The sequence below is a fragment of the Camellia sinensis genome, chromosome 1, assembly GCF_055761805.1.
Source record: "Camellia sinensis isolate YWXY chromosome 1, ASM5576180v1, whole genome shotgun sequence".
In the NCBI taxonomy this organism is placed as follows: Eukaryota; Viridiplantae; Streptophyta; class Magnoliopsida; order Ericales; family Theaceae; genus Camellia; species Camellia sinensis.
This window is the reverse complement of record NC_138961.1, coordinates 84,021,356-84,039,558: the sequence shown is the minus strand read 5'-3', so window position 1 is coordinate 84,039,558 and position 18,203 is coordinate 84,021,356. Positions and strand designations below refer to the sequence as shown.

The 18,203-nt window shown below is 31.9% G+C and overlaps 2 protein-coding genes across 15 annotated transcripts; one reads left to right on the top strand and one right to left on the bottom strand.

The window, feature by feature from the left end:
* Positions 1 to 1,103: 1,103 nt before the first annotated feature.
* LOC114316008 (uncharacterized) lies at positions 1,104 to 11,995 on the bottom strand. 14 transcript variants are annotated; one of them, XM_082880559.1, is made up of 8 exons: positions 11,935 to 11,995; positions 11,700 to 11,773; positions 11,267 to 11,375; positions 10,340 to 10,401; positions 4,862 to 5,026; positions 3,615 to 3,923; positions 3,281 to 3,532; positions 3,006 to 3,197 (listed from the first exon to the last, which is right to left on the bottom strand). In XM_082880559.1, the coding sequence occupies exons 6-8, from the start codon at positions 3,860 to 3,862 to the stop codon at positions 3,089 to 3,091; spliced, it is 609 nt and encodes a 202-aa protein (XP_082736685.1). In that variant the 5' UTR covers positions 3,863 to 3,923; positions 4,862 to 5,026; positions 10,340 to 10,401; positions 11,267 to 11,375; positions 11,700 to 11,773; positions 11,935 to 11,995; the 3' UTR covers positions 3,006 to 3,088. The 14 variants fall into 14 exon arrangements, 8 of the variants coding, with proteins under 8 accessions (XP_082736668.1, XP_082736685.1, XP_082736683.1 ...); XM_082880557.1 differs by having other exon boundaries at positions 11,891 to 11,990; XM_082880546.1 differs by lacking the exon at positions 11,935 to 11,995 and having other exon boundaries at positions 11,700 to 11,873.
* A 2,771-nt stretch (positions 11,996 to 14,766) lies between these two features.
* LOC114316046 (uncharacterized) lies at positions 14,767 to 17,644 on the top strand. The gene is made up of 4 exons (XM_082900278.1): positions 14,767 to 14,786; positions 16,091 to 16,808; positions 16,973 to 17,321; positions 17,472 to 17,644. The coding sequence occupies exons 1-4, from the start codon at positions 14,767 to 14,769 to the stop codon at positions 17,642 to 17,644; spliced, it is 1,260 nt and encodes a 419-aa protein (XP_082756404.1).
* Positions 17,645 to 18,203: the final 559 nt, after the last annotated feature.

Below are 18,203 nucleotides of genomic sequence, written 5' to 3'. Positions count from 1 at the left end.
TTATTATCTCCATAAATTAAAATCTAGCACTTAGTGTATGAATTAAATGTCCTAATACTCTATTTGGTTCATTAAAATGAGATGGAATAGGATGAAATAGAATGGAATATTAATTAAGTAATATTAGGGAACCTAAATGTTTTACCAATACTTTTACCAAATATCTCACATGGTGTGTGAGACCCAGATGGGTCCCACATGGTATGAGCCCCACACCAATGTGAGATATTTGATAGAAATGTTAATAAAATATTTGGGATCACTAACATTTTTTTATATTAATTTCTTAGACTTTCTTATGGAATGATGTAAAAGATGATTTCATTTATAAATATAAATACAACTTTAGGGGCCAGGCTTGTTTTCTTGACTAGACGATGCTATTGGGCCCGTGGAACCCACCACGAGCCCTATTTTGATAATTTGAATTGTTCAATGTGTAGAGAGCTCGTCGAGTACTTTATTTTTATAGAACATTACGTTAATCGGATATTGATAGCTACTTGATCAGATTAGATTTTTGTCAACAATTTATTTTGAAAATTATATTTGCCGTTGACAGAAAATTGATTCGATCAAGTAGCTATCGATATCTGATTAACAGGATATTTAACAAAGATAAATTAATCAACGAGCTCTACACATTGAACGATTCGGATCATCAAAACAAGACCCTTGGTGGCTCCTACGGGCTCAACAGCACACTCCAGTCCAATCTTGGATTTGAGAGAAGCTTGACCTCAACTTTAGATCTACCAATTTATGATAAGATCTTAGAAAGATTTTTGAATAAGGTGTTTCAACCATAATCCCTTCATCAACAAAATTTCATAGACACGGGATATCATTTTGATGTTTCACACGCAAAGGACATAAGTGTACAACTTACAACTTATTGGCAAATGTAATTTTTTTTTTTAATTTTAAAATTTCAATAGTTTTGATATATATATATATATATATATATTCATTTTGTTTGTTTGTTTGTTTTTTTTTTCTTTATTTAGGATATACTGCAATCATGGATTAGTTGAAGTTCTCAAAATGTAACGCCTCGAAATAAATGTCTTAAATTTATCCAAGTCCATATGAAAATAACAATATGAATCAGAGTATAATATTCTTTCATTTCATGAGAGTTAATAGTACAAAAAGGTTTAACAAAAATAAATATTCTATAGGCTTACATCTTTTCAAGACCATGATTGGTTGCAACAAAAGCGGATATAAATCCAATACATGTAAAGCCCTTAGCTCGAATTAAAACAATGACATAATAAACAAAAAAAAAAGCCTTTAGCTCCGATTTTTCCCAAACTATTGCCTTGACAGAGGCATATCATCAACACCTGAAAATGTTTTCCTATATAGAGTAAGCCAAAACCCAGCAAAAATAATCTAATACAATATACGAATCTTAACAAAGATATAAGTGTGACAAGCACATACCATGCCTATGATAAAATCATTCATAACTCATTTGCAAAATCTTACTATGTCAAATTGATATCTCTATCCATTTTACCTCAATTCATGAGTCATTTCTGAGTCATTTTCAATTTATTCAAACAACCAAACTAAGGGTACAACTCAGTGGGTCTTTAACCAATATAACCATCATACAAACACTTCTACTTGTCATTTTACGGATATTTCGTCTGCGGGAATTGGTACAATTCAGTGGGTCTCTAACCAATATAACCATCATACAAACACTTCTACTTGCTATTTTACGGATATTTCGTCTGCGGGAATCAGCACCCATGTATACTCGTGATTTTCGAGACTTTCACCCTGAACACACCGGCCAACTTAATTCAATGGAGTACATCTTATTTCTTCTTCCAAACATGGAGTACATTTCTTTTTTTCTCCCAAACATCATATATTTGCAATGTATTAAAGACATAATCATGTTTAATGACAATGGAAGAGAGATTAATTTCAATTTACCTAATCTTCATGCAATTTTTACAACAATCATAGCTATCATCCACCGATAGCCCAAAATAGATATTTCTAAACAAATATACAATCTCTAAAACAGATAAACTATCCAAACTTCCATAGGTGAAAGATAATACATATCCAACTCCATCATTTATATAAACATCCAACCAATTTCATATTTTTAATACCAATTTCAATTATTTATACAAAATAACTAGTTGAGACATTCTAGAGCAAAACTTCGAACTCATCTAAAATCCATCCCAAGTATCAAGATCACAAATTTGTCACACCGCAACCTATTATCTACTCCCATAACCATTTCCAATACATTCAGTTGAAAACCCCTATTTTGATTTTAAAGCAAAACCTTAGGTTTGTTCAAAATCTTCCAAAATCAACATACTACTTATACAACAACAAATAGTTAAGTTAAAAACCATATGAGAGTGCAGAAAATCCCTACCCCAAACTTAGAAGACCAAAGGGAAAATTGAGAGACTTCAAAGGTGCCAAAACTCAACTCTAGTCGGATGAAAACGTAGCCCTCAAGACGCTTTACTTTTTATCAAAGAGAGTAGGGTAGAGAGATCCCTAGATCCAAGTGTATTTGTATAGAGAAGTTAGGTTTTAGAGACAGAAAGAGAGTCGATCTAAAGTTTTTGAGAGAAAAGATGTGAAAAAATGATGTAAAAAAGTGATATACGTGCAGTACGCTCGAGCGCAAGAGTTGTCACTCAAGCAACCAGACACAATAAATTGTTTTGCTCGAACGCAAAAAGTTTCGCTCAAGCGCAAAACACATACTTCTAGAAATTTTACAGACAGAAGACCGTTGCTCGAACGCAAGAAGTCTCGCTCAAGCGAAGAACACTACCTTCACAGTATCTTTGCAGGCCTGCAAAAGTACTAGGAGCTCACAAAGCTCGATCGAGCACAAGAAGCTTCACTTGAGCGAAAAGGTCAAATCCTGAGCAACTATAGTTTGAACCAAGTAACAACCAACCTATTCCAAACACAACCAAGACGTACCAATATCTAAACTCAATGAGGAATGAGGGAAAACAAGACATGCACAACAATACAAAACCATGAAACCTAAGTCCAAGATACAAAATGGATCGGGTCTAAACCAGAATCAATATACATAATTTTTCATAGGATGAGTTTCCACAAGTGCAATATGCCTGTACATGGCTCTGCCATATGAATTCAATAGAACAGGGTGGTTAACAGAATTACACAACCTGTGGACAAAAGAAGTAATCACATATTAAAATTCAATCACAGTAATACGAATAGATAGCATTGAACTAATCATGAAACTCACCCATTTGGTTTTTTCAAGCTTGAAAGAAGATACTCTAACTCTAATGGAAGCGGGATGTTTTTGGCCTTGAATGGTGATTCTACCATTTTGCAAAAGCCATTGATATCATCAACATAAGATTTTTTTAAATTAATATCCACCACATCAACAAATTTTGCCCTCCCATCAATGACATAAATGTTTTCTCCGTATATTTCGCCATGTGCATGCTTTAGTTCACTATAAAGGTAATTTATCCCTTTCAACATATCCCTACAATATAGAAAACAAAAAGGAAATTAATAAACATATTGCAAAATCAATAATAGATATAAACAAAGAGAGATGCACTCACAATAAAAAGGCCCTAAAAGAAGGTGTCAAATGATTGTCGAGGTTGATGAGACGATTGTGTTGCATCCAATCTTCAAAGTTTTGGTCCACGGGTTGAGAAAATAGTATTATTTGATCATCCCCTACATGGGCCTTCCCCAATATGCTAAGCAAATGGGAGCTTTTGTGCTCCGATGCAAACTTATACCAATAATGAACATTATCATTATTTGGAAGAAGATGACAAAACGTTGACATATCACAGTTCATGGTTGCTTCGTATGAATTGGTGTTGTTGACAATACCTATTTCATCGTTAGAAAAGAATGAGCTGATAGATACAATGGTACTTGACAAATCAATATTCAAGTCTTCAAAAAGCATATTTGTAAATTTGTAATTCGATGTTAGTTGTCTCTATGACAAAACATAACAACAAAATTTGTACTAAAGAACCATCAACAAGTACTTCCCAACTATGCAATCTAACACAAATCCATATGGATTGCAATACAAACTCAAATTAAACTAAACTACATGTTTAAAAAAATTAAATCAAAAAATCAAAATGCTATGCAACACCAAAAAATTTACTACCTTGATTATTGAGGAACATAAAGCATTAAACTTTTTACATACGAGTCCCAAAAAATTGTCTACAAAAACATGTAATAAAATACGAATTTTTTTCCCATAGAATTACATACTACTAGACATGGCATTCAAAGTTGGTTATTTAGTCCTTTTGACTTCATGAACTGATGTGTGGGGAAACAACCAAAGTTATGCTACTTGGGTTTTGAATATTCTTCTTATTCATGTTAGAAGATGCTGGAAATATAAGCAATTTGTGTGTGTGTGTGTTATGTTTAATGGAAGTGTGGCGTGTTTTAAGATTACAATTTATTAGCTATGCCTAACTCACTTGACTTGTGCAAGGCATCGGTGCAATTCAACATGGCTTAATAAAAATATATTGATACAGGAAAATAGAATTAAAAGAATTGTGAAAAGAATAAGCACTCAACATTTTCTACATTATTCAAAAACAAAAAATGTTTACCACTTTTGAAAACATTCCTCACTTGTTACATTCAACAAATATCACACATTGGAATTGACACTTGATCCTAGAAAGACAATAATATATATTTAGAGTCTTAAAAGGAAGAAACATATTATATTTTGCAGAGAGGAGTGAGAAGTATTCCCTGATTAAAAGCTGTGCAAAAGATATTAGCAATTTAGCAGTCTATTTCATATTCTTACCAGTTGATTTTTCACTTTGAGTTATTTAGCTACTTCTTCAATTCTTCATTTTCAACCGAAAGTTTGTCATAATCTTCACGTAGTTTTTCATGGTCTGCTTTGACATTCACCAATTCACTTTGATCATCAAGATGCTCGATTACCATCATAACCAACCCATGAATACTATAAGAATTTTATAAATGATGATAAAAAAAATAAGACAAATAATAGCATTGTTCACACATCTATGGAATAAAAAGCTATAGGTTCGGACATGAAAATGTCTTTGGCACAAAATGAAATACAAAAGGAAGAGAAGCACTTACAAAACAAAAATCTCACTCAAACCAACTAACCAAAATAATAAACTTAGTGTCACCTTTTTATTATTTTTTTCTCTTTTATAGTTCATTCATTTGGATAAATCTTAGAGGTATTCATGCCCTAGTAGAGATTTGAACCCTTCCCTCTCCTATTGGCAGCAGAAAACTTAATTTTCATTTTAGATTGGTAATGCGGTACCCCACTTTTCTACCATTTCAAATTAAAAATAACTTCATCAACCAAACGTGAGATACTTTAATGGGGAAATTCTTTTTAGTGAAACAATGGAAAAATAATTTTATGTTCATGGTGGTGCAAGTCTACTAGGTGTATGGTGCAAGTTCATTACGTGTTTGGTGGAAGTCTTTACTATGTGTCAGAATAGCACCAAAAAATATTTCATTTGTAGTGCAATTATTTTATGACTGCCCACTGATTTGCAATTTCCCCTAGTTTTATTTGAAAGATAAGAAAGTTAACAAAATAATTTTGAAACTTGGCGAAGTTTTGCCCAACTCAAGGACATTAGTTTATTTTCCATAGCTATAATTTAACAATTTAATTGCATCAAATTGCAACAAAGGGGAAAGAAAAGAAACAATATAAACTTACTCCAGACTAATAAAAAATACCACCTCAAGAAAGCAATAAAGTTCAAGAAAGTCATTCAACAAGAAAAATTAGCAAAAAGGAAAACAAATTAATGTTAAGAACAATCACAATTAGAAGCAATAAGTGCAATCGTGTTTGCATGTTGGAGGAATTAAAGAAAATACATGTTTATTAGAAGGAACAACTCGAATCCCTCTTATCTTCTTCTAGATATAGGGCTCAGTGATTTTGAACTTGAATCCCTTGGATCTTTACAAGGACTGAGGCTCAAGAATTAGGGGGAGAAGCAAATGAAAAAAGAGAAAGTGAGATCATGCAAAAGCGAGGATGAGTTTTATCCTCTTACCAGCTGAATTATTGAATATGTGAGATCAAGGTTACGGCTAGAGAGAAGAAGAGAAGACGGAGAGGAAACAAAAAATTATAGGAATCGTTATTAGGGTTATGTCTCGTACCCTCTACCTCAGTCCATATTTATACTAGAGTAATAAGATAACAGAATGACAATAGTACCCTCGCTAATAACAATAAAAGACACTCGGTGTATAAACAACATCTATTCTAACATTACCAACTTTCTTTTGCCCAAAATAGCCTTTTTCCCTATTTCTCATTATTAACCTTAGTCATCATTTAAATTACAAAACGAAAAAAATTATTTCCCAAGCCAAGCCAAGATGGTAAAAAACCCCAAACAACGAAACACAAGATGGCAAAAAAAAAATTTAATTTGTTGGTAACAATGGCATGTCCCTAACTAGAGTGGAAAGGAATATTTACTTTGGTTTGCAGTGGTCTTGATATGGAAACAACTAATAAATTGGCTAGCTAGGGCCCAAGTGTCAATGACAAGTGTAAGCTAATAAAAATTAAGGCAACAAAACCAACCTAGCTAGTAAACCCCCTAAGTTGATAATTTATGTTCTGATTAATGAAAACAATATAGAAAATCATGTGGGCATTGTATTATGAATTGATATAGATGATTAGAAGTGCACCAACATTCATTGAGTTTTTTAACATGAAGAATAAGGCAAACCAATAACATCAAATTTGGATTTGGGTTAATTACATTTTTAACCCCTACACTTTTGACTCAAATTTTACTTTGGTCCATAGTTTCAAATTGAATAGTTCGATCCCTACGATTTTAATTCAATTTCAATTTAGTCTTTCCCGTTAATTTTCCTACATGGGTATCAGGAGACTAACAAGTGTCACAAAATGGTTAACTTTAACCTCAAACTTGAATGGAATGAGCAAGCTGAAATTAGATTTAGAGTGTAGGGATCAAATTATTCAATTTGAAACTATAGGGACTATAGTGAAATTTGAATCAAACTATAAAGGTGAGAAGTGTAATTAACCCTTTCGATTTTGACCAACAGATTGTGAGTAAAATTACAAATTGGTTAAAGAGATAAATATACATTCATAAAAAAGCAACGCACCACACTCATAAGATAATAGGAATAAAAGTGAAATTTTAATATAACAAAAAATAAATGATATTTCATTGCAAATACAAAAATAAGAAAAAAAATTCAAATTGGGCTCGGCTACTTTAATCTTTGGTCGTATTGCTGGTGACTAAAATGATGAGAGATGTTTCTATAATGTATGAATTGGTATTGTATTGCAATTCAATACATATCACACGACTAATTAATCTTTTCCTTTTTTTTCACCTTTGACAATGTTAATAGTTTTTTTTATTCTTCGTCTTTTTCACTATCAATCATCATGATCAATTGATTTAGATAGAGAGGGAGAAACGGATAGAGGAAAAACACAAGGGCCACAACCCAAATCACACAAATCTATTAATCAACTATGTCCAATACAATTACCACAACTTCTTATTTATAGGCAAAAATCCGACTACTAAAAAGAAATTTAGAATTCTTAACAAAATAGGAAACCAAATACTAAAAAGACTCTAATTAAACAATAATTTAAAATACTAAAGACATCAAATTATAAAATTGTAAAATAAAATTTCCATATCAAATTGGTGTGCCAATAGTCAACCATACAACAATGCTACATCCCCCTAATTTATCACCCCTAAATAACCCTTAATGATGTGGCATTGAGATTAGACTCCACATGATAGAATGTTTGACAAATCAAAATTTGATACTTGTCAGACACATCATTAGGGGTGGGTTTTAGGGGTGATAAATTAGTTGTGTCAAGCATTTTTTGTGAACCATATTCTTAATCCCATACAAAGAATACCAATATCCAAATAAACTCGCAAGCATAAATGAATGCCTTATTCCCTTACCTACAAGAAATTGAATTACTCTTATCCACCTAATTCAGGTGAAAGAAACATAGTGTTTACACACAAATTGTAGGATTTGAGTTTAGGCTAGAGATTTGAACCAAAAGGCTTATTTAGACCATGACAATAAACCATATAACAAGTATGTTTGCTACTACTCATATCCAAACAAGAATTAAAGAATATCTTTGGTTGCAAATCATGAACTAGAAAAACACTCACATAAAAGGCAAGCAATAACTTCTATCATAGGACTACAACTGATCATCGATGAAATTAACATAAATGAAATTTTATTAAGTACTAAAGCTAAAACAAGATATAAATTCAAGTAAGAAGTTTGTAACAATAAAGGCAGACCAAAAGGCAATGTTGTATTTGTGACGTATGTTTCCACAATTAAACATATTTAGGAAAAGAGAATAAATATCAAAATTGCATTCAATCTCATAATCTACGTGATTATGTCTTTATTTTTTTATTTTTGGATAAACCATAATCTATGTGATTATTGAACTTAGAAACAAGTGCCATGTTTTCACACAAACACTGGTTACTAAGGGTTGGTTTGGGATGTTCTAAAAAAGTGCACTTTTTGACTTATTGGCTTATATGGGTTGGGTTTGGGTTGGGTTTGATGTGATGTGTTAAAAAGGTGATGTGATTTAAATAAGATGATATGCCTTAAATAGGATAGTGACTTTTTGTATTATTTAGTGTACCCCAAACCAAGCCTAAATATAAGTATCCAGGTAAAATTCTACATGACCAGAAGTGTATTAATAGGTTTGAACTATAGCTAAAAGGAAACTAAATCATTTAATTTAATTGGTTCGGACCATCAAATCAAGAAGCATGCATACATATATTGAAGATCAAATCTGTATGGTCCTGAGCTGATCCACCAATCTTGCAAAAGAAGAAGTGAGTCTTTAGTGACACCACTGTGGTGTCATCCAAAAGCCCTCCAATGGTTCAATTAGTACTCATTTTGATGGAATAGAATAAGAGTAGAGAGAGAGAGAGAGAGAGATTGAGAGGAGAGATTTAGGGTTGCTGAATATTGCCTACCTTGTGTTTGTCTTACCTAAAGTCTTTTATAGAGAAACTCTAATATGAGTTAGATTAGTGAGAAATAATTCCCTAATGTCCACTTTTGTTTTGCAATGGATTTGGAAATATATAATCTCAATTATATGTTTGTTTTGCATTATTAGTTGTAGTATTAAAAAATTCACTAATTTTTTTTGGATAGAATGTGTAGCGAAATCTAATCCGTATAACAAAAATTGCAACCAAATAATGAAATGTGAGTCTCATAGATTAATAATCTCAATCTTATGCTATAATTCACTCAATCAAACAAGCCCTTATAGTATAATCACACTCGGTGAAATTCAAAAAAATAAACACCAAATAATATGATATCATGAAATTAGTTTCATTTAGATGGAAAATATAAACTTTTTCGGGTGAAAAATCAAATAATTGAGCATATAGCTCTTCATAGAGTGGAAAGAGGAAATACACATTCATGTAATTAACCCCACCAAATTGGAACAAAAGGCTCAATTTGGTTTGGTTTGATTTTGTTTGGTTTAGGTGAAGATTGAAAGTTCCTTTCCTTCTTTTGAAGCATTGCACTTCCTCAAATTTAGGTGGACCTAACACAGCCGAATCCCATGCTGTCAATTCCATTTCAATTTGACACACTTTAGCTACAGATTTTCAAGATCCCTTTCCAAAAAAAACAAGATGGTCAAAAAATCCAGGCGCGACAGATTGTAATTTGTAATTACTTTGCAGATTATTTTTGGAAAAGATTTTCAATCCATAACACGTAAGAACCAAGTTTTAACCACGAAAAGCATAATAAGAAAATACCAACCAACCCAATACCTGAGTTACACAATGAATCAAAAGAATTTGTAATTTTTCAAATATATATATATATTATTTCACCAAATTACTATGAAAAATATGCAGCATTGTCACAAGAGCAGAGAAGCTATTGATTGAACAATTAAAAAGAAAACTAGTTATGTTTAGATCATGAATTTTGGTAGGAATTTGACAAAGGAAAGAGAAAAAGTAACAAGAAATGTGAATACAATATAAATTAAATATTTCGCCATTTCTCTTTTACTTTTGCTATCCAAATTTCTATCCAGATTATCCAAACACAGCGCAAATATAAAGTACAAAAAATAAAAAATTGAATCTAATTGAATAAGTAAAATTCACATAAAATATTGACAAGCAAGTCTTACCTTAATTTATTTTTTTTCCGACTCCACTCATGCCATCAAAATTTCCAAAGTTCCAAGTAAACCTATTTTATTGCCAAAAAAATAAAAAATAAAAAAGGAGGATGATATAAAAGCATTTTACTCTTGTTTCCAAGCATTAGAAACAATTTGAAGGACAAATTACACCGATGGTACCTATATTTTGTCTCGTGTCATTTGGTCTCTACACTTTTAATTGACTCAATTTTGACCCTTAATTTTAAATTTTGTATTAATTTGATCCAATTGATAATTCTGTTAATGTTTTTACAAAAAATTAACATTGAATTAGTTGATGTTAACTCACTCAGTTGAGTAAATTTATAATTTTGGTATTAAAAATACAACACATGCCACTTATGTACATATTTTCCATACAAAAATGTTAAAAGTTATAATCAATTGAACCAAATTGAGACAGAGTCATAAATTTATAATAAAAATCAAATCAATTGAAATTATTGAGACCAAAGTGGAGGGACTAACATTGTAATTTGCCCTATTTAGAAATGGATAAATTACAAACACACCTTGAAGTTTACTTAAATTACAAATTACCTTTGTAGTTCTAGAAATTACATAGTGTTCCCTAAGATTTCTAATTTCATAACAAATACGTATTTTTATTAATAAATTATCAAATAAATTAACAGTTTTTAATAATGTTAAAATTTTATTTCAATTAATAATTCAGATAATTGTATTATTGTATGGTAAACAATTAAAATTTTTACTTTTTCAATTAATTCTGTTAAATAAAAAATTTTGACAGGAAATATTTGTCATTTTCCAAACTACATGGCTAATTCGTATTTTAAACAAACTTCACGGGTGAATTTGTAATTTACCCTTTAGAAATATAACAACAGCAAATCCAAAACAGTGAAACCTAGATCTTAAAAAAATGACCTGAAGACTGAGGAGGCATGGTTCTCACTCCGTTTGAGTCCCAACCCAATAAAACAATGAAACCGATGTGATGAAGAATGGTTTTATAAGAACTCAAAGTTCCAAAAACCTGCCAATCAATCACTTAATCAATCAAAAAATTAAAAATAAATAAATAAATGTTTCATCCATCCATAGATTATGTTTTTGTCGGATATTCATCTCAGGTGTAATTGTTTCCATGAAAAGCATTTTTCTTATATGAAATTAAAATTTTCAATTAAAAGGAATAAAAAAAACCCATTGGAGAATAACCAGATCGTTTAATCTTCCTTTTGGTGGACTGATTTAAAAATTAAAAAAAAAAATTAAGAAAAAATGTTTGTCCACGAACTCAATACATGAGGTAAAGGATCTCAATCCATAAAATGATAGCAAATAATAAACTACTTACTCGAAAAAAGAAAACAATTTTTCTTGGTCCTGTTGAATCCTAACCCAATTGTTCAAAGCCTGCGTTTTCTTCCCCTGGAGATGACGAAATGGAAGAACAGTAAAGTAGATGGATGACGATTATCAAGTAAGAAATGTTGAAGTAAATTTGTCGAGAAAATTTGATTTACGAGCAGATTATATGTGAACAACCTTTATTTATATAGCCTCAGAATATCTCATTACACACTACTTACTACGAAGTTCACACCAAACACAAAGGCATTGGTTTGTTCAGGGCCGGCCCTAAGTTTCCGAAGACCTAAGGGAATTAATTTTTCGAGATCTTTTTAGATGTTTATTAAAAATAAAAGCAAAAATTACTTTGTTTGGTTTAAAATTTTTAAAAACAATTGTTTAAGGTTGTAATTTGTATTTCTTTTTTATATTTTTGTATTTGGTAACAATTTTTTAAAAAAAATATAAATATTATAGTTTTTAAGTGTATTTAAATTAGATATATCTACAAAATAAATAAATAAAAATTGTGTAAAATATTTTTCAAAAAAAAATATTAAAAAACACATAATTGGGCCATAAAGAGGGAAAAAAAAATAAACCACACAAAATTAGACTAACGACTAATACATATACAAATATTTTATATTTTATTTTTTTAATTGGACTAACAACTAAAACTTATAAATATTTTTTAATTAGGCCTTTTATCAATTGGGCCAAATAGATTTTTTGAGGCCCCTTTAAAATGACCTAAATTAATTAAACAGAATTGGGCCATTTTAAATTTTTAATACAATGCAAGACTAAATTTGGGAGCCCTTTTTTGGGCCTAATTTTTGGGGCCCTAGGCACAGGCCTTACCAGCCTTAGCCCAAGGCCGGCCTTGGGTTTGTTTTTCATAAAAAATTTTAGAACAAATTCTTTACAAACAAATTTTCAAGAGTAATCAAACTAAACAAATTTTTTCAAAAAAAATCTCAAAATTTTGTTTGATTACCTACTTTCCAAAATCACTTTCTCTCTCATACACATCAAATCAATTACTTTTTTAAAACTCTCTCCTCAAAACAATTTTCTAAAATTATTTCTGAAAAAAGGTAAACCAAACAAGTTTTCGTATTTTTTATCTTAAAAACTACTCTACAAACACCCCCTGAAATCTTACTAATAATTTTTTTAAATATTATCAAATATACCTTATCTTCATCAATTTTAAAGCTCAACCCTAATTTTAATTTTAACCCTCAGACGCCATCCATCGCTACTAAGGCTGTGTAAAATACCATCCAATCTGCTAAAACTTCGCTGATCCGTAAAATATATAACTTGAATAAATATATATAATAATTTTTAACTAAATTATTTATGTATATATAAAATTATTTTAAGGGACTGGCTTCTCTCCAATCTCAAATCAGACTGAAGAGTTGTTGTTCAGTCCATTGAGCCTAGTTTTGACCTCGTTTCAATAATTCAAACCGTTCACATTTTAGGATTTGTTGAGTATATCATCCTCGCAAAAATTCAAGTCAATTGGATAAGGGCAACTACATGTTCAAATTAGTTTTTTTATTTTTTATTTTTTTTAAATGAACTATGAGAAAATAAAAAGTTTATACAAAATTGATCCGAACACGTGGCTTCTGTTATCCGATCGACTTGATTTTTTGTAAAGATGATATACCCGACAAACCCTAAAATATAAACAGTTCGAATCATTAAAACGGGACTTAAAAGTGGACCCAATGGGCTGAATTGGACTGTTCAGTTCAATTTGAGTTTGAAACAAGCCAAACCCTTATTTTAAAGAGTCGTACTACATCTCCACAAAAGCACCGCTTCGTAGACTCTGACCAGCAATGGTCTATTCACTTACTCTGTAGCTCTAAACTCTTACGGGTCGAAGTCTATAAATGGGTCTTTTTTTAGGAGATTTTTTGTGAGGATGGATCATTTTCCTATTTGAAATATAGCAAAGACTTAAATTCTTCATCCTATGTAAATGAAATTTCCATGGATAGATAGATTGTCATTAAAATCTCTCATACCTTTTTTAAAATCTTTATCTTAAATTTCTCAAGTATTCAATTCTTTATTCAACTTCCTTTTATATCCCAAATTTATTTTCTCCGTAAATTAAAATCTAGCACTTAGCGTATGAATTAAATGTCCTAATACTTTGTTTGGTTCATTAAAATGAGATGGTATAGGATGAAATAGAATGGAATATTAATTGAGTAATGCTAGGGATTCTAAATGTTTTACAAAGAGTGTTGTTATTAGCACCCGCCAAAATTCTTTGGACCTCCCATTTTTTAATTTTTTTTATTACAATTATACCCTAAAGTAAAATTACATTAAAAGACATTATTAAATGGAACACCCACCTATCAAATAAGAACTAATACTCTATAATATTGGACACCCACCCCCACCCCCACCCCCAACTCCAACTCCAACTCCAACTCCCACTATACGTATTCCATGTTTGTAAACCCTAAACCTATTACTTTTCATAACCAGCCAACATAAACCCTAAATCTATTATTTTTCATAATCATCTTAAATCCTGAATGTGTCATCTTCATCACCATCATCAACCATATTAAACTTAAAAGTTTTGCTTCAAGTATAACGTATACTTCATCACTTATTTCACTGTGTAGAGCAATGGAGGACGAGGACAACAATTCTAGTGAGACCAGTAACCATTGCTAAGTTTATCTATCTTGTATTAACATTCTCGGTCGTTTTCAATCGTTCTTGTTTTGTTTGAGCTATTCGGTACTGGTTTGCTGACTATTAGAATTATGTTCGGTAATACAGTATTGAACATAATCCTTTCGTTCAATACATAGGTTCCGAACATTAATGCAGATAGTCAGTACTGTTAAACCAAATATCATCTTTATTTTCGACACTGTTGAACTGAACAAAATCATTAGTTTCAGGACTGTTGAAATGAGCATCATTTTTTCAATTTTGAAATTACATTCACATGTGTTTTTAGCGTGATGTTTCAACTAAAGGCAGTAAGGTTGATTCAAAACTTGTAATGGATTATAGTAATGGATTTGTTACTCATGAGGTGAGTCTTTGATTGATTTATTTATTTTAGATATTCAAGAGTCGAGATGCGTTAATTTGATGGGCACGTCAAGTTGGAAGAAGAAATGGATTCGTTATTGTCGTGCAGAAATCAGATGGGGGTGGTATTCGAGGTAAGAAGCCAAGACTTAGCTTTGCTTGTGAGAGGAGTGGATATTATAGGGACACTCGAAAAAACAGCAAGCCTAAGACAAAAAAAAAAGCAAGACTGACTGGTATAAAAAAATGTGAATGTCTTTTTTTATTGAAAGGCAAAAAATTAGCCACAAATGATGACTAGATCTTGATAGTTGTTTGTGGTGTGCATTATCATCCTCTTGCAAAATATCTTGAGGGTCATTCTTATGCTGGAAGGTTGTCACATGAGGAAACCTCTTTGTTGGTAGACATGTTGAAGAGTATAGTACGACCGAGTGAGATATTGGTTACATTAAAACAACATGATGATGCAAATGCTTCCACAATGAAGACAATTTAAAATTCACGTCATAGGTATAAAGTTGCTAAGAAAGCTGGGAGATCTCAAATGCAACAACTATTAGGTTAGTTAGTGGTGAACAAATACATTGAGTGGCATAGGAGCTGTGCAGATACTGAGACAGTGACTGATTTGTTCTTTGCACATCCTACTAGTTTGAATCTGTTACGTGCATTTCCAAAAGTATTGTTGGTGGATTGTACTTATAAGACCAATCGATATCGGTTGCCCCTTTTGGAGATTGTAGGTGTGACATCAACAGACATGACCTTTTTAGTTGCATTTGCATACCTCCAGTATGAGAAGGAAGATAACTACACACATGGGCACTTGGTATTTTGTGTAGTGTCATCGATGAAAATACTCTTCCGTTTGTTATTGTCACAGATAGAGAATTGGCCCTTATGAATGCCATATGTACGATGTTTCCTGCAACTACAAATTTGTTGTGTAGATAGCATATTGGAAAAAATGTGCTTGCTAATTGCAAAAAGATGTTTGAGACAAAGGATAAATGGGAAATGTTTATAATGAGTTGGAATATGTTGGTTTTGTCATCGTCTGAAGAAGTATATATGCAACGACTGTCTTTGTTATATAGTGAGTTTAGTAGTTATCAAGATGCACTTCATTATGTTACCTCATCTTGGTTGGATACATATAAGTAGAAATTTGTGGCTGCTTGGACTGACACATTTATGCACTTTGGAAATTCTACAACAAATAGGTAAATACGAACATTTAAATTTATTAGTTGTTTGCTTTTTTATAACATTATTTTTATAATAGTTTATTTTCATTTATAGGGTTGAGAGTTCACATACAAAACTTAAAAGATATCTTAGATCAAGTCAAGGAAATTTTGAGTCGAATTGGACAAGGATACACAATTTACTTGAGTTGCAACATAGTGAAATAAAATCATCATTTGAGAAAAACAAGATAGTTGTGCAACATGATTTCAAACCTACGCAGTTGAAGGAGCTTCGTGGTAATGTCTCAATTACTGCATTAGAGATCATATTGGCAGAGTCTAAACGAACATCTTCGATTAGTATTGATATTACTGCATGTGTATGTGTCGTTCGATGTACTCATGGTTTTCCATGTGCACATGAGATAGCAAATTACATGAGGGAAAATTGGCCAATTCCCCTCATTTTGGTTTATTCATATTGGACTAAGATTGATATGTTGAGTACCCCACACACTGTAAGTGAAGAGTGGACTTGTACACCTGAGTTAGAATTGTTTGCCAAACAATTCGAGGAGGTGGATCCAGATGTGAAGAGATTTTTGTTACAGAAATTGAGGGAATTAGCGAAACCTGATTGCACATTTTTGATTGAGTCGAAAGTGAAGTCTAATCCACGGGGTCAGCCAAAATTGAAGATTGAGACCTCCACTCATCATGAGCCATTTGAGTTTGAAATAGTTGCTTCAGCACAAGATAGTTATTCACCCAGAGTCATTGCCAAGGCACGTGTAACAACAAAAAAGGTGAAAACAAAGAAGACAGAAAAGGTATATGGTTTACTAGTGAGGTATGTAATTGTGTCATGTTGTCTACTTTATTGTCTAACATTGGCATTGGCCTGTGATAGGTTCACTAGCTTGAATCATTGAATCCAAATTGCTTTTTAGAGGCATTCCTTTATGAATTGAGACGATATATTAAATACGTTAAGGATGTTGCAGCAGATGGCAATTGTGGGTTCCGAGCTATTGCTGGTTTGATAGGTTTTGGAGAAGAAGGATGGTTACAAGTGAGAAAAGATTTACTTAAAGAGTTGCATGCACATAATGACCACTACAGGAAATTATTCGAATCACAAGAGAGAATCGATGACCTTACCAACATCTTGGCATCTTTTGAACCAAACCCTGGGTTGGATCGGTGGATGACGATGCCTGACATGGGTCATCTTATATCATCTTTCTGCCAAGTCGTTTTGGTCCACCTGTCTATGCAACAATGTCTGACATTCCTCTCTCTTAGGTCAATACCGACGTCTGCTGCCTCTCGCAAGGAGATATGTATTGGCTTTGTCAACAACAACCATTTTGTTCAAGTATTGGTTTCTAATATTTTTGTACATTCTTGTACATCATAACGACAAATTTATCAATAACGAAAACATTTTTGTACATTCTAATATTTCTTTTTTTTTTTTTTTTTTTTTGCAGCTCATTTGGAGCCTGGTCATCCTATTCCACCCATAGCAACTAACTGGCAGAGGTACCATGACCCTTGTGCAATAGGCTGGAAGGTTGCATACAGTTCCAGAGTACAACATTTCAAATCACTCATCAGTCTAGATGTAGCCACAATCGAAACAGTAGACCTGGATGAGGACTAATGTCATACGAGTGAGCTAGGAAACAGAATTAGAATGGATTTAAGTTATGTAATTTTCTTTGTTAAACTAACTTAAAATGGAAAAGAGTGAATTGGAATGTATTTAAGTATTGTATTTTGAATGGATTTAATTCAGGTTATTTTCTTTGTTCTAATGAATTGGAATGGTAAACAGTAAATTGAACCGAATGTTATTTTTTGTGTTATACTGAATTGAAGTTGATGAAAAAAGTGAAATGGAATGGATTCAAGTTACACAGTGAAGAACAAATTTTGTTCGGACATACAGTGCTGACAGGATCACTATTGTTCAACAAAATAGTTCTGAACAAAATACATTTGTTCGGCTATACAGTGGTGACCGAATTATTTTTATTCGGTTCTACAATGCTGAAATGAGTAGGCCAACAACTGTGAAAGGACCAACAAGCATTTATGTTCGGCACTATAGTACTAAAAAAACCATATATGTTTGGTATTACAGTGTTAAACGAAGACTACCTGTTTGGCATTACAGTGCTAAGTGAGTCATTTTGATTTGGTTTTACAGTGCTGAACGA

Bases quoted from the DNA above. Each gene is read 5' to 3' on its own strand.
- LOC114316008 (XM_082880536.1), bottom strand. From the start codon at position 3,976: ATGCTTTTTGAAGACTTGAATATTGATTTGTCAAGTACCATTGTATCT. The intron at 3,533-3,614 runs GTGAGTGCATCT...TCTATATTGTAG, and splicing joins TCTTTTAGGGCCTTTTTATT to GGATATGTTGAAAGGGATAA. The intron at 3,198-3,280 runs GTGAGTTTCATG...TTTTGTCCACAG, and splicing joins AGCTTGAAAAAACCAAATGG to GTTGTGTAATTCTGTTAACC.
- LOC114316046 (XM_082900278.1), top strand. From the start codon at position 14,767: ATGGATTTGTTACTCATGAG. The intron at 16,809-16,972 runs GTATATGGTTTA...AAATACGTTAAG, and splicing joins AAACAAAGAAGACAGAAAAG to GATGTTGCAGCAGATGGCAA. The intron at 17,322-17,471 runs GTATTGGCTTTG...TTTTTTTTGCAG, and splicing joins TGCCTCTCGCAAGGAGATAT to CTCATTTGGAGCCTGGTCAT.